General features: G+C 62.4%; 1 protein-coding gene and 2 pseudogenes across 1 annotated transcript; all 3 read left to right on the forward strand.

Annotated features, from left to right (window-relative positions):
- The first annotated feature begins 784 nt into the window (after nt 1–784).
- Nucleotides 785–2221, forward strand: LOC108635442 (annotated as a pseudogene).
- Nucleotides 2222–5030: 2809 nt separating this feature from the next.
- LOC108635443 lies at nt 5031–6300 on the forward strand (annotated as a pseudogene).
- A 2260-nt stretch (nt 6301–8560) lies between these two features.
- On the forward strand, nt 8561–11325 carry LOC108635444 (ubiquitin carboxyl-terminal hydrolase 17-like protein 6). Its single transcript, XM_018045572.1, has 4 exons — nt 8561–8606; nt 9591–9706; nt 9830–9907; nt 10039–11325. The coding sequence occupies exons 1-4, from the start codon at nt 8561–8563 to the stop codon at nt 11323–11325; spliced, it is 1527 nt and encodes a 508-aa protein (XP_017901061.1).
- The last annotated feature ends 601 nt before the right edge of the window (nt 11326–11926 follow it).

The following is an 11926-nucleotide window of genomic DNA, read 5'->3' on the forward strand; positions in this document are numbered from 1 at the left end:
AAAGCATATGTCCCCTCTCTCGGCATCTTTTGGTGCCAGGACCCTGAACGCTAGAGAGTGTCCAGTGAGAAAGCATAGAAATTGGAGCGGACCTCACTGGAGAGCAAAGTTGAGGCAAGGGTTTCTTGTTGTCTGGGGAGGGGTTGTCCTCAGGCAGGGGTCTGGGGAGGGAGACCCCTAAAGGGGAGAGGGTAGGGGGGCAGACCTATGTTTGCACAAGTGTGTTAGGACGTGAATGGTGAGCCCACGGCATTCCTCTGCAGCCCGCATTTGTGTGCTGAACTTGGAAGGCCCGCAGTGACTCTCTAGCGGGCAAGGCTGGAAGGCCCAATGGCCCCGAATCATTTGCATCCGGAGCCCTTTGGTCCAGGGGCCAGGTCGGAAGTGCGTGCGGGGCTTCGTCAAGGGGAATTCCCGAGAAAAGTGTCGGTGGTTGGATGGCGGGAGTGGGAGTGGGCAGGCCCTCGGCCGCCTCAGCGAATGAGGAGCTTGCACGTGCGGGGGTGGGGCCGTGGGAAAGCCCCAGAGGACCGAGGGGCGGGGCCAAGGCCCTTTTTGGAGACGACGGTGTGAGGGAAGGAGGCATCGGCGTGCAGCTGCAGGTAGGAGATGGAAACCCTCGTGGGCCTTGTTTGCAGAGCCCCGGGGGCTGCTTCTGAGCACGGGGGAGGTGCGTGTCCGGCTCCCTTCAACGTCTTAGCCGGAGGGCGAGGTTGTCGGGCCAGCGCCGCTGGTGCGGATGCCCTTCGGGGACCCTCTGTCCCTGAGGGGCCGTCGCCGGCAGTCGGGCGCCCCAGCGGGGTGACTTGGCTCCTGGGTCAGCGGGGCTGGCGCCTGGCCAGAAAGTCGCCCTGAGTTGGAGGGGCCGTGGGGGGTGGGCGCTGGGCTTCAGAATCTGGGGAACACCTGCTACGTGAACGCGGCGCTGCAGTGTCTGAGCCACACGCCGCCCCTGGCCAGCTGGCTGGTGTCCCGGCAGCACGCCACCCTCTGTCCGGCCGGCAGCTCCTGCACGCTCTGTGCCATGCGAGCTCACGTGACCCGAGCCCTCCTTCACGCGGGAGAGGTGATCCGGCCCCGCAAGGACCTGCTGGCGGGCTTCCACAGACACCAGCAGGAAGATGCCACGAGTTTCTGATGTTCACTCTGAATGGCATGCAGCAAGGGTGCCTGAGTGCATCCCAGCCGTCGGGCCACGCCTCCGAGGACACCAGCGTCGTCCGTCAGATCTTCGGCGGGACGTGGAGGTCTCGGATCCAGTGTCTCCACTGCCTCGGTGTCTCGGACACGTTCGACCCTCATCTGGACGTCAGCCTGGATATCACGGCGGCTCAGAGTGTGGAGCAAGCTCTGAGAGAGCTGGTCAAGCCCGAGAAGCTGGAGGCGGAAAATGCCTATGACTGTGGCGTTTGTCTCCGGAAGGTGCCTGCCACCAAGAGGTTGACTTTGCACAGCACGTCCAGGTCCTGGTGCTGGTGCTGAAGCGGTTCACACAGCTGAGCGGGGCCAAAAGGGCTCAGGAGGTGCGCTATCCCCAGCGCCTGGACGTGCAGCCCTACACGTCTGAGGGGAAGGCAGGGCCACTGGGCTACGTGCTCTATGCCGTGCTGGTGCACTCCGGGTGGAGCTGTGAGCGAGGACACTACTTTTGTTACGTCCGAGCCGGCAACGGCCAATGGTATAAGATGGACGATGCCAAGGTGACCGCCTGTGACGAGACTGCTGCCCTGAGCCAGAGCGCCTACGTCCTGTTCTACGCCCGGGAGGGTGCGTGGGAAGGGGGCGCTGGGGGAGGGGCAGCGGCCCCCCGGGGCTGACCCCGCAGACCCCGGGCAGCCTGCAGGAGACGCCAGCGGCAGAGCTCCTGGGTCGCAGGAGTCCCCGGGGGACACAGAGGCCGAAGGGATGAGCTTAGAGCAGTGGAGACGCCTGCAAGAACACAACCGACCGAAGCCGGCCTTGGAGCTGCGCAAGATCCAGGCTGCCCTGCCTGCCGGCGCAGTCGTGATTCACCGGTCCAGACCCGGAGGAGGGAGAAACCGCCGCCCGCGCCGCCCGCACAGGAGCACCACCGGCTCGACCGGCCCAGCACGGACACCCCGCCTCCGGGGCCGACGGACGTCGGCCACGGCCCTTGTGCCAGCGGGAGGGCCAGAGCGACCAAGGGGAGGAACAAGAAGCCGCGGCCATCTCTGGGGCTGTGGCGGTAGGCCGGCTCTGATGCACATGCGTGCAGACGCCCAGGCACACTCTGCGTGCGGCCCGCCCTGGGCGTGCCGACGAGGAGCGAGTTCCTCTCTGGCGGTGAGGACGATGCGGCCTCCTGGGAAAAGGCGGGGCCTGGAGCGAGCCCGGGCGTTCCCTGGGAACTGTGCCAAGCGGCTCAGCTCTCGAGGGCTGGCTCTGCTGGGAAGTCGGCGGAGCCAATGGGGTGCGTGAGCGGGTCTGAGCACGGTGCCAGGGCCTGCCACTTCTGCGAGGGTGGGAGAGTCCTCTCTGGATGGGACTTTTGCCCTTCCCCCGTCTCCAGTCCCTGGCCGCACCGCTGGCCTCTGGTGAGTGACGCGGCCTGGAGACGCCTCACAGAACGCTCACAGCCAGCCGAGCAAGGAGACGCTCTCCGGAGCCCTTCGGGGGGAGGTGCAGGGAAGAGCGGATGCAGGTCCACGCACAGTGTCCTTCCGGCCAGGCTCTCGAGAATGCCCCAAACGTCGAGCAGCGTCTGCGGAGAAGATGGGCAAGCAGTCTTTATGGGTGGCTGCCCTCGGGAGGCCTCGTGCTACTAGGCAGAGTTTCCAGCAGGATTGAGTTGGGGATCCGTGGGTCCCCGACAGGACGCTCGTCCGCAAAGTTCCCTGGGGCTCCATTTCCGGTGCAAGGAGCGTGCTGGAGAAGCGCCAAGTGCCAAACAGGAGACGCGATCCACGATGCCGTGAGCACCACCACCGGCACCACCAGCACCGACACGAAGGCCACGGGGAGAAAGGCGAGCCAACTAGTGCCAAAGAAACCTCTCCACCAGCAGTGCACCGGGGCCTAGGTGGAGATTCGTCACGCAGCGTTCATTTCTGGAAGCAAAGGTCCTCCCCCGCCCTGAGGAAAGACCCGAGCCTACCCTAGATTGGGATAGCAAGCCAACTGGACTTCCGACTCTGCCCGTCCTGCCTGGCAGTCAGTTGTCCCTTCCAGCTGGGCCCCGGACAAACGCCGCTGGACTCGACGCGGCCGGCCTCCAAAGTGCCTGGGGCGGTGGGGAAACTCTCCTCCCCTAGCTGCTTTCTCCACTGCCTCATGATTCCCGTGACCCGGTGGAGGGGGCCTGAGGACCTTTATCGATCACCTCTTGTGTTTTATTTCTGTTTCTTGGCTGACGGCTGCGAACCCCAAACCCTCCAGCAAAGGGCAGACCGGGAATGTGCGGTTTAACATCTCAGACCTCGAGGGACAACTCTGGCTGCTGACTGCGCCAGTCGGCGTGGCAAGGAACAGAGAACGTTCCGATGGCTCGTTTCCCCCGCATGCTCACCTACAGCGCACCATGCCCTCCACACGTGGAGAGGAAAAAGAATGATGAGCAGTATCTTCCCCCAAGAACACGAACAAGCGTGCCCCGCGCGAGGACGTGGAGCCACCCACAGCCCTCCCTCATCATCACCACCCATCCTCCTCCGCCCCATCGTCTCCAATGGACTTACTGCTTGCCCCACCCACCCCCTCTGAAGAAGAGGGAGAAGGAGAAGGAGAAAAAGGAGAAGAATGGCGACTGGAGCGGCGTGGCAGAGGGAGTGGGAAGGTGGCCTTACGCTGGGGGAAATCCGTGCAAAAGCGAGAAAGATACTGGCTGATCTCGCTTCTCTGTGCCATGGGAAGGAGGCAAGAGGACAGCAAGGGTGTGAGCACCTGGACGATAAAGCACAAAGTGGTAGGGTCCTGGGATGGGATGGGGAAGCGGGAGGTGGAGGGGTGCAAGAGGCTAAGGAAGAAAGCGGGGTCAGGGCCGTTCTTTCCTAGTAAGTATCCACGGATCAAGGCTTCAGCTATGTATGGGAAACCCATGGACCGTGAAACCCCCATCGTCCTGGAAGGTGAGCATAATGTCCAGGACGGAGAGCAAACAAACACACCTGTCCCACACCGAGAAGGAAAGCAACAGTCATCCTCTTCCAGGAGGGAAACCTTTCTTATACCTTGACTTATAGCGCGTTTTAAGCCCTGGAATTGGAAAGACGACTGTATGAGTCAACTATTGTATATAAAATAGGGAAAGAGAATAAAAGCAACAAAAAAATAACAAAATGAACACAAAATAAAAAAAAAATAAAAAAAAGGAAAAGCAAAAAAAAAAAAAAAAAAACCCCACAAAAAACCGCTCGAAACCCCCCCCCAAAAAAAACAAAACAAAGAAAGCAACGACAACAACAACAACCACCACTATCAAAACAAATGGAAGAAGGAAAAGGAAGGGCAAAAGGCAACGGAGACATAAAAAGAGCTGAAGCAAGGAATCCAAAGTTGCAGCAAGCCTATGCCTTTTGGAATGAGCTCGCTTTGGGGCTTGACCAACGGCCCTGAAGGGGAGAAAAGCATATGTGCCCCTCTCTCGGCATCTTTTGGTGCCAGGACCCTGAACGCTAGGAGAGTGTCCAGTGAGAAAGCATAGAAATTGGAGCGGACCTCACTGGAGAGCAAAGTTGAGGCAAGGGTTTCTTGTTGTCTGGGGAGGGGTTGTCCTCAGGCAGGGGTCTGGGGAGGGGAGACCCCTAAAGGGGAGAGGGTAGGGGGGCAGACCTATGTTTGCACAAGTGTGTTAGGACGTGAATGGTGAGCCCACGGCATTCCTCTGCAGCCCGCATTTGTGTGCTGAACTTGGAAGGCCCGCAGTGACTCTCTAGCGGGCAAGGCTGGAAGGCCCAATGGCCCCGAATCATTTGCATCCGGAGCCCTTTGGTCCAGGGGGGCAAAGGGCCCCGAGAAAAGTGTCGGTTGGATGGCGGGAGTGGGAGTGGGCAGGCCCTCGGCCGCCTCAGCGAATGAGGAGCTTGCACGTGGGGGGTGGGGCCGTGGGAAAGCCCCAAGAGGACCGAGGGGGCGGGGCCAAGGCCCTTTTTGGAGACGACGGTGTGAGGGAAGGAGGCATCGGCGTGCAGCTGCAGGTAGGAGATGGAAACCCTCCCGCAGAGCCCGGGGGCTGCTTCTGAGCGGGGAGGTGCGTGTCCGGCTCCCTTCAACGTCTTAGCCGGAGGGCGAGGTTGTCGGCCAGCGCCGCTGGTGCGGATGCCCTTCGGGCCCCAGCGGGCGCCCCCAGCGGGGTGACTTGGCTCCTGGGTCAGGCTCGCCTGGCCAGAAAGTCGCCCTGAGTTGGGCCGTGGGGGCGCTGGGCTTCAGAATCTGGGGAACACCTGCTACGTGAACGCGGCGCTGCAGTGTCTGAGCCACACGCCGCCCCTGGCCAGCTGGCTGGTGTCCCGCACGCCACCCTCTGTCCGGCCGGCAGCTCCTGCACGCTCTGTGCCATGCGAGCTCACGTGACCCCTCCTTCACGCGGGAGAGGTGATCCGGCCCCAAAGGACCTGCTGGCGGGCTTCCACAGACACCAGCAGGAAGATGCCCACGAGTTTCTGATGTTCACTCTGAATGGCATGCAGCAAGGGTGCCTGAGTGCATCCCAGCCGTCGGGCCACGCCTCCGAGGACACCAGCGTCGTCCGTCAGATCTTCGGCGGGACGTGGAGGTCTCGGATCCAGTGTCTCCACTGCCTCGGTGTCTCGGACACGTTCGACCCTCATCTGGACGTCAGCCTGGATATCACGGCGGCTCAGAGTGTGGAGCAAGCTCTGAGAGAGCTGGTCAAGCCCGAGAAGCTGGAGGCGGAAAATGCCTATGACTGTGGCGTTTGTCTCCGGAAGGTGCCTGCCACCAAGAGGTTGACTTTGCACAGCACGTCCAGGTCCTGGTGCTGGTGCTGAAGCGGTTCACACAGCTGAGCGGGGCCAAAAGGGCTCAGGAGGTGCGCTATCCCCAGCGCCTGGACGTGCAGCCCTACACGTCTGAGGGAAGGCAGGGCCACTGGGCTACGTGCTCTATGCCGTGCTGGTGCACTCCGGGTGGAGCTGTGAGCGAGGACACTACTTTTGTTACGTCCGAGCCGGCAACGGCCAATGGTATAAGATGGACGATGCCAAGGTGACCGCCTGTGACGAGACTGCTGCCCTGAGCCAGAGCGCCTACGTCCTGTTCTACGCCCGGGAGGGTGCGTGGAAGGGGGCGCTGGGGGAGGGGCAGCGGCCCCCTCGGGGCTGACCCCGCAGACCCCGGGCAGCCTGCAGGAGACGCCAGCGGCAGAGCTCCTGGGTCGCAGGAGTCCCCGGGGGACACAGAGGCCGAAGGGATGAGCTTAGAGCAGTGGAGACGCCTGCAAGAACACAACCGACGAAGCCGGCCTTGGAGCTGCGCAAGATCCAGGCTGCCCTGCCTGCCGGCGCAGTCGTGATTCACCGGTCCAGACCCGGAGGAGGGAGAAACCGCCCGCCGCCCGCGCCGCCCGCACAGGAGCACCACCGGCTCGACCGGCCCAGCACGGACACCCCGCCTCCGGGGCCGACGGACGTCGGCCACGGCCCTTGTGCCAGCGGGAGGGCCAGAGCGACCAAGGGGAGGAACAAGAAGCCGCGGCCATCTCTGGGGCTGTGGCGGTAGGCCGGCTCTGATGCACATGCGTGCAGACGCCCAGGCACACTCTGCGTGCGGCCCGCCCTGGGCGTGCCGACGAGGAGCGAGTTCCTCTCTGGCGGTGAGGACGATGCGGCCTCCTGGGAAAAGGCGGGGCCTGGAGCGAGCCCGGGGTCTCCGCGTTCCCTGGGAACGGGTTTGTGCCCAAGCGGCTCAGCTCTCGAGGGCTGGCTCTGCTGGGAAGTCGGCGGAGCCAATGGGGTGCGTGAGCGGGTCTGAGCACGGTGCCAGGGCCTGCCACTTCTGCGAGGGTGGGAGAGTCCTCTCTGGATGGGACTTTGGGTGTGGCTTTGCCTTTCTTCCCCCGTCTCCAGTCCCTGGCCGCACCGCTGGCCTCTGGTGAGTGACTGCGGCCTGGAGACGCCTCACAGAACGCTCACAGCCAGCCGAGCAAGGAGACGCTCTCCGGAGCCCTTCGGGGGGGAGGTGCAGGGAAGAGCGGATGCAGGTCCACGCACAGTGTCCTTCCGCCGGCCAGGCTCTCGAGAATGCCCAAACGTCGAGCAGCGTCTGCGGAGAAGATGGGCAAGCAGTCTTTATGGGTGGCTGCCCTCGGGAGGCCTCGTGCTACTAGGCAGAGTTTCCAGCAGGATTGAGTTGGGGATCCGTGGGTCCCCGACAGGACGCTCGTCCGCAGAGTTCCCTGGGGCTCCATTTCCGGTGCAAGGAGCGTGCTGGAGAAGCGCCAAGTGCCAAACAGGAGACGCGATCCACGATGCCGTGAGCACCACCACCGGCACCACCAGCACCGACACGAAGGCCACGGGGAGAAAGGCGAGCCAACTAGTGCCAAAGAAACCTCTCCACCAGCAGTGCACCGGGCCTAGGTGGAGATTCGTCACGCAGCGTTCATTTCTGGAAGCAAAGGTCCTCCCCGCCCTGAGGAAAGACCCGAGCCTACCCTAGATTGGGATAGCAAGCCAACTGGACTTCCGACTCTGCCCGTCCTGCCTGGCAGTCAGTTGTCCCTTCCAGCTGGGCCCCGGACAAAACGCCGCTGGACTCGACGCGGCCGGCCTCCAAAGTGCCTGGGGCGGTGGGGAAACTCTCCTCCCCTAGCTGCTTTCTCCACTGCCTCATGATTCCCGTGACCCGGTGGAGGGGGCCCTGAGGACCTTTATCGATCACCTCTTGTGTTTTATTTCTGTTTCTTGGCTGACGGCTGCGAACCCCCAAACCCTCCAGCAAAGGGCAGACCGGGAATGTGCGGTTTAACATCTCAGACCTCGAGGGACAACTCTGGCTGCTGGACTGCGCCAGTCGGCGTGGCAAGGAACAGAGAACGTTCCGATGGCTCGTTTCCCCCGCATGCTCACCTACAGCGCACCATGCCCTCCACACGTGGAGAGGAAAAAGAATGATGAGCAGTATCTTCCCCCAAGAACACGAACAAGCGTGCCCCGCGCGAGGACGTGGAGCCACCCACAGCCCTCCCTCATCATCACCACCCATCCTCCTCCGCCCCATCGTCTCCAATGGACTTACTGCTTGCCCCACCCACCCCCTCTGAAGAAGAGGGAGAAGGAGAAGGAGAAAAAGGAGAAGAATGGCGACTGGAGCGGCGTGGCAGAGGGAGTGGGAAGGTGGCCTTACGCTGGGGGAAATCCGTGCAAAAGCGAGAAAGATACTGGCTGATCTCGCTTCTCTGTGCCATGGGAAGGAGGCAAGAGGACAGCAAGGGTGTGAGTACCTGGACGATAAAGCCACAAAGTGGTAGGGTCCTGGGATGGGATGGGGAAGCGGGAGGTGGGAGGGGTGCAAGAGGCTAAGGAAGAAAGCGGGGTCAGGGCCGTTCTTTCCTAGTAAGTATCCACGGATCAAGGCTTCAGCTATGTATGGGAAACCCATGGACCGTGAAACCCCCATCGTCCTGGAAGGTGAGCATAATGTCCAGGACGGGAGAGCAAACAAACACACCTGTCCCACACCGAGAAGGAAAGCAACAGTCATCCTCTTCCAGGAGGGAAACCTTTCTTATACCTTGACTTATAGCGCGTTTTAAGCCCTGGAATTGGAAAGACGACTGTATGAGTCAACTATTTGTATATAAAATAGGGAAAGAGAATAAAAGCAACAAAAAAATAACAAAATGAACACAAAATAAAAAAAAAATAAAAAAAGGAAAAGCAAAAAAAAAAAAACAAACCCACAAAAAACCGCTCGAAACCCCCCCCCAAAAAAAAACAAAACAAAGAAAGCAACGACAACAACAACAACCACCACTATCAAAACAAATGGAAGAAGGAAAAGGAAGGGCAAAAGGCAACGGAGACATAAAAGAGCTGAAGCAAGGAATCCAAAGTTGCAGCAAGCCTATGCCTTTTGGAATGAGCTCGCTTTGGGGCTTGACCAACGGCCCTGAAGGGAGAAAAGCATATGTGCCCCTCTCTCGGCATCTTTTGGTGCCAGGACCCTGAACGCTAGGAGAGTGTCCAGTGAGAAAGCATAGAAATTGGAGCGGACCTCACTGGAGAGCAAAGTTGAGGCAAGGGTTTCTTGTTGTCTGGGGAGGGGTTGTCCTCAGGCAGGGGTCTGGGGAGGGGAGACCCTAAAGGGGAGAGGGTAGGGGGGCAGACCTATGTTTGCACAAGTGTGTTAGGACGTGAATGGTGAGCCCACGGCATTCCTCTGCAGCCCGCATTTGTGTGCTGAACTTGGAAGGCCCGCAGTGACTCTCTAGCGGGCAAGGCTGGAAGGCCCAATGGCCCCGAATCATTTGCATCCGGAGCCCTTTGGTCCAGGGGGCCAGGTCGGAAGTGCGTGCGGGGCTTCGTCAAGGGGAATTCCCCGAGAAAAGTGTCGGTGGTTGGATGGCGGGAGTGGGAGTGGGCAGGCCCTCGGCCGCCTCAGCGAATGAGGAGCTTGCACGTGCGGGGGTGGGGCCGTGGGAAAGCCCCCAGAGGACCGAGGGGGCGGGGCCAAGGCCCTTTTTGGAGACGACGGTGTGAGGGAAGGAGGCATCGGCGTGCAGCTGCAGGTAGGAGATGGAAACCCTCGTGGGCCTTGTTTGCAGAGCCCCGGGGGCTGCTTCTGAGCACGGGGGAGGTGCGTGTCCGGCTCCCTTCAACGTCTTAGCCGGAGGGCGAGGTTGTCGGGCCAGCCGCCGCTGGTGCGGATGCCCTTCGGGGACCCTCTGTCCCTGAGGGGCCGTCGCCGGCAGTCGGGCGCCCCCAGCGGGGTGACTTGGCTCCTGGGTCAGCGGGGCTGGCGCCTGGCCAGAAAGTCGCCCTGAGTTGGAGGGGGCCGTGGGGGGTGGGCGCTGGGCTTCAGAATCTGGGAACACCTGCTACGTGAACGCGGCGCTGGCAGTGTCTGAGCCACACGCCGCCCCTGGCCAGCTGGCTGGTGTCCCGGCAGCACGCCACCCTCTGTCCGGCCGGCAGCTCCTGCACGCTCTGTGCCATGCGAGCTCACGTGACCCGAGCCCTCCTTCACGCGGGAGAGGTGATCCGGCCCCGCAAGGACCTGCTGGCGGGCTTCCACAGACACCAGCAGGAAGATGCCCACGAGTTTCTGATGTTCACTCTGAATGGCATGCAGCAAGGGTGCCTGAGTGCATCCCAGCCGTCGGGCCACGCCTCCGAGGACACCAGCGTCGTCCGTCAGATCTTCGGCGGGACGTGGAGGTCTCGGATCCAGTGTCTCCACTGCCTCGGTGTCTCGGACACGTTCGACCCTCATCTGGACGTCAGCCTGGATATCACGGCGGCTCAGAGTGTGGAGCAAGCTCTGAGAGAGCTGGTCAAGCCCGAGAAGCTGGAGGCGGAAAATGCCTATGACTGTGGCGTTTGTCTCCGGAAGGTGCCTGCCACCAAGAGGTTGACTTTGCACAGCACGTCCCAGGTCCTGGTGCTGGTGCTGAAGCGGTTCACACAGCTGAGCGGGGCCAAAAGGGGCTCAGGAGGTGCGCTATCCCAGCGCCTGGACGTGCAGCCCTACACGTCTGAGGGGAAGGCAGGGCCACTGGGCTACGTGCTCTATGCCGTGCTGGTGCACTCCGGGTGGAGCTGTGAGCGAGGACACTACTTTTGTTACGTCCGAGCCGGCAACGGCCAATGGTATAAGATGGACGATGCCAAGGTGACCGCCTGTGACGAGACTGCTGCCCTGAGCCAGAGCGCCTACGTCCTGTTCTACGCCCGGGAGGGTGCGTGGGAAGGGGGCGCTGGGGGAGGGGCAGCGGCCCCCCTCGGGGCTGACCCCGCAGACCCCGGGCAGCCTGCAGGAGACGCCAGCGGCAGAGCTCCTGGGTCGCAGGAGTCCCCGGGGGACACAGAGGCCGAAGGGATGAGCTTAGAGCAGTGGAGACGCCTGCAAGAACACAACCGACCGAAGCCGGCCTTGGAGCTGCGCAAGATCCAGGCTGCCCTGCCTGCCGGCGCAGTCGTGATTCACCGGTCCAGACCCGGAGGAGGGAGAAACCGCCCGCCGCCCGCGCCGCCCGCACAGGAGCACCACCGGCTCGGACCGGCCCAGCACGGACACCCCGCCTCCGGGGCCGACGGACGTCGGCCACGGCCTTGTGCCAGCGGGAGGGCCAGAGCGACCAAGGGGAGGAACAAGAAGCCGCGGCCATCTCTGGGGCTGTGGCGGTAGGCCGGCTCTGATGCACATGCGTGCAGACGCCCAGGCCACACTCTGCGTGCGGCCCGCCCTGGGCGTGCCGACGAGGAGCGAGTTCCTCTCTGGCGGTGAGGACGATGCGGCCTCCTGGGAAAAGGCGGGGCCTGGAGCGAGCCCGGGGTCTCCGCGTTCCCTGGGAACGGGTTTGTGCCCAAGCGGCTCAGCTCTCGAGGGCTGGCTCTTGCTGGGAAGTCCGGCGGAGCCAATGGGGTGCGTGAGCGGGTCTGAGCACGGTGCCAGGGCCTGCCACTTCTGCGAGGGGTGGGAGAGTCCTCTCTGGATGGGACTTTGGGTGTGGCTTTGCCTTTCTTCCCCCGTCTCCAGTCCCTGGCCGCACCGCTGGCCTCTGGTGAGTGACTGCGGCCTGGAGACGCCTCACAGAACGCTCACAGCCAGCCGAGCAAGGAGACGCTCTCCGGAGCCCTTCGGGGGGGGAGGTGCAGGGAAGAGCGGATGCAGGTCCACGCACAGTGTCCTTCCGGCCGGCCAGGCTCTCGGAGAATGCCCCAAACGTCGAGCAGCGTCTGCGGAGAAGATGGGCAAGCAGTCTTTATGGGTGGCTGCCCTCGGGAGG

Source organism: Capra hircus, unplaced genomic scaffold (genome assembly GCF_001704415.2).
Source record: "Capra hircus breed San Clemente unplaced genomic scaffold, ASM170441v1, whole genome shotgun sequence".
NCBI lineage: Eukaryota > Metazoa > Chordata > Mammalia > Artiodactyla > Bovidae > Capra > Capra hircus.

What these genes read in the sequence shown, in the direction of transcription:
- LOC108635444 (XM_018045572.1), top strand. Translation starts at nt 8,561, where the DNA reads ATGTATGGGAAACCCATGGACCGTGAAACCCCCATCGTCCTGGAAG. An exon ending in AACCCCCATCGTCCTGGAAG is followed by an intron (nt 8,607 to 9,590) that starts GTGAGCATAATG and finishes GCGAATGAGGAG; the next exon opens with CTTGCACGTGCGGGGGTGGG. An exon ending in AGTCGGGCGCCCCCAGCGGG is followed by an intron (nt 9,908 to 10,038) that starts GTGACTTGGCTC and finishes CGGCGCTGGCAG; the next exon opens with TGTCTGAGCCACACGCCGCC.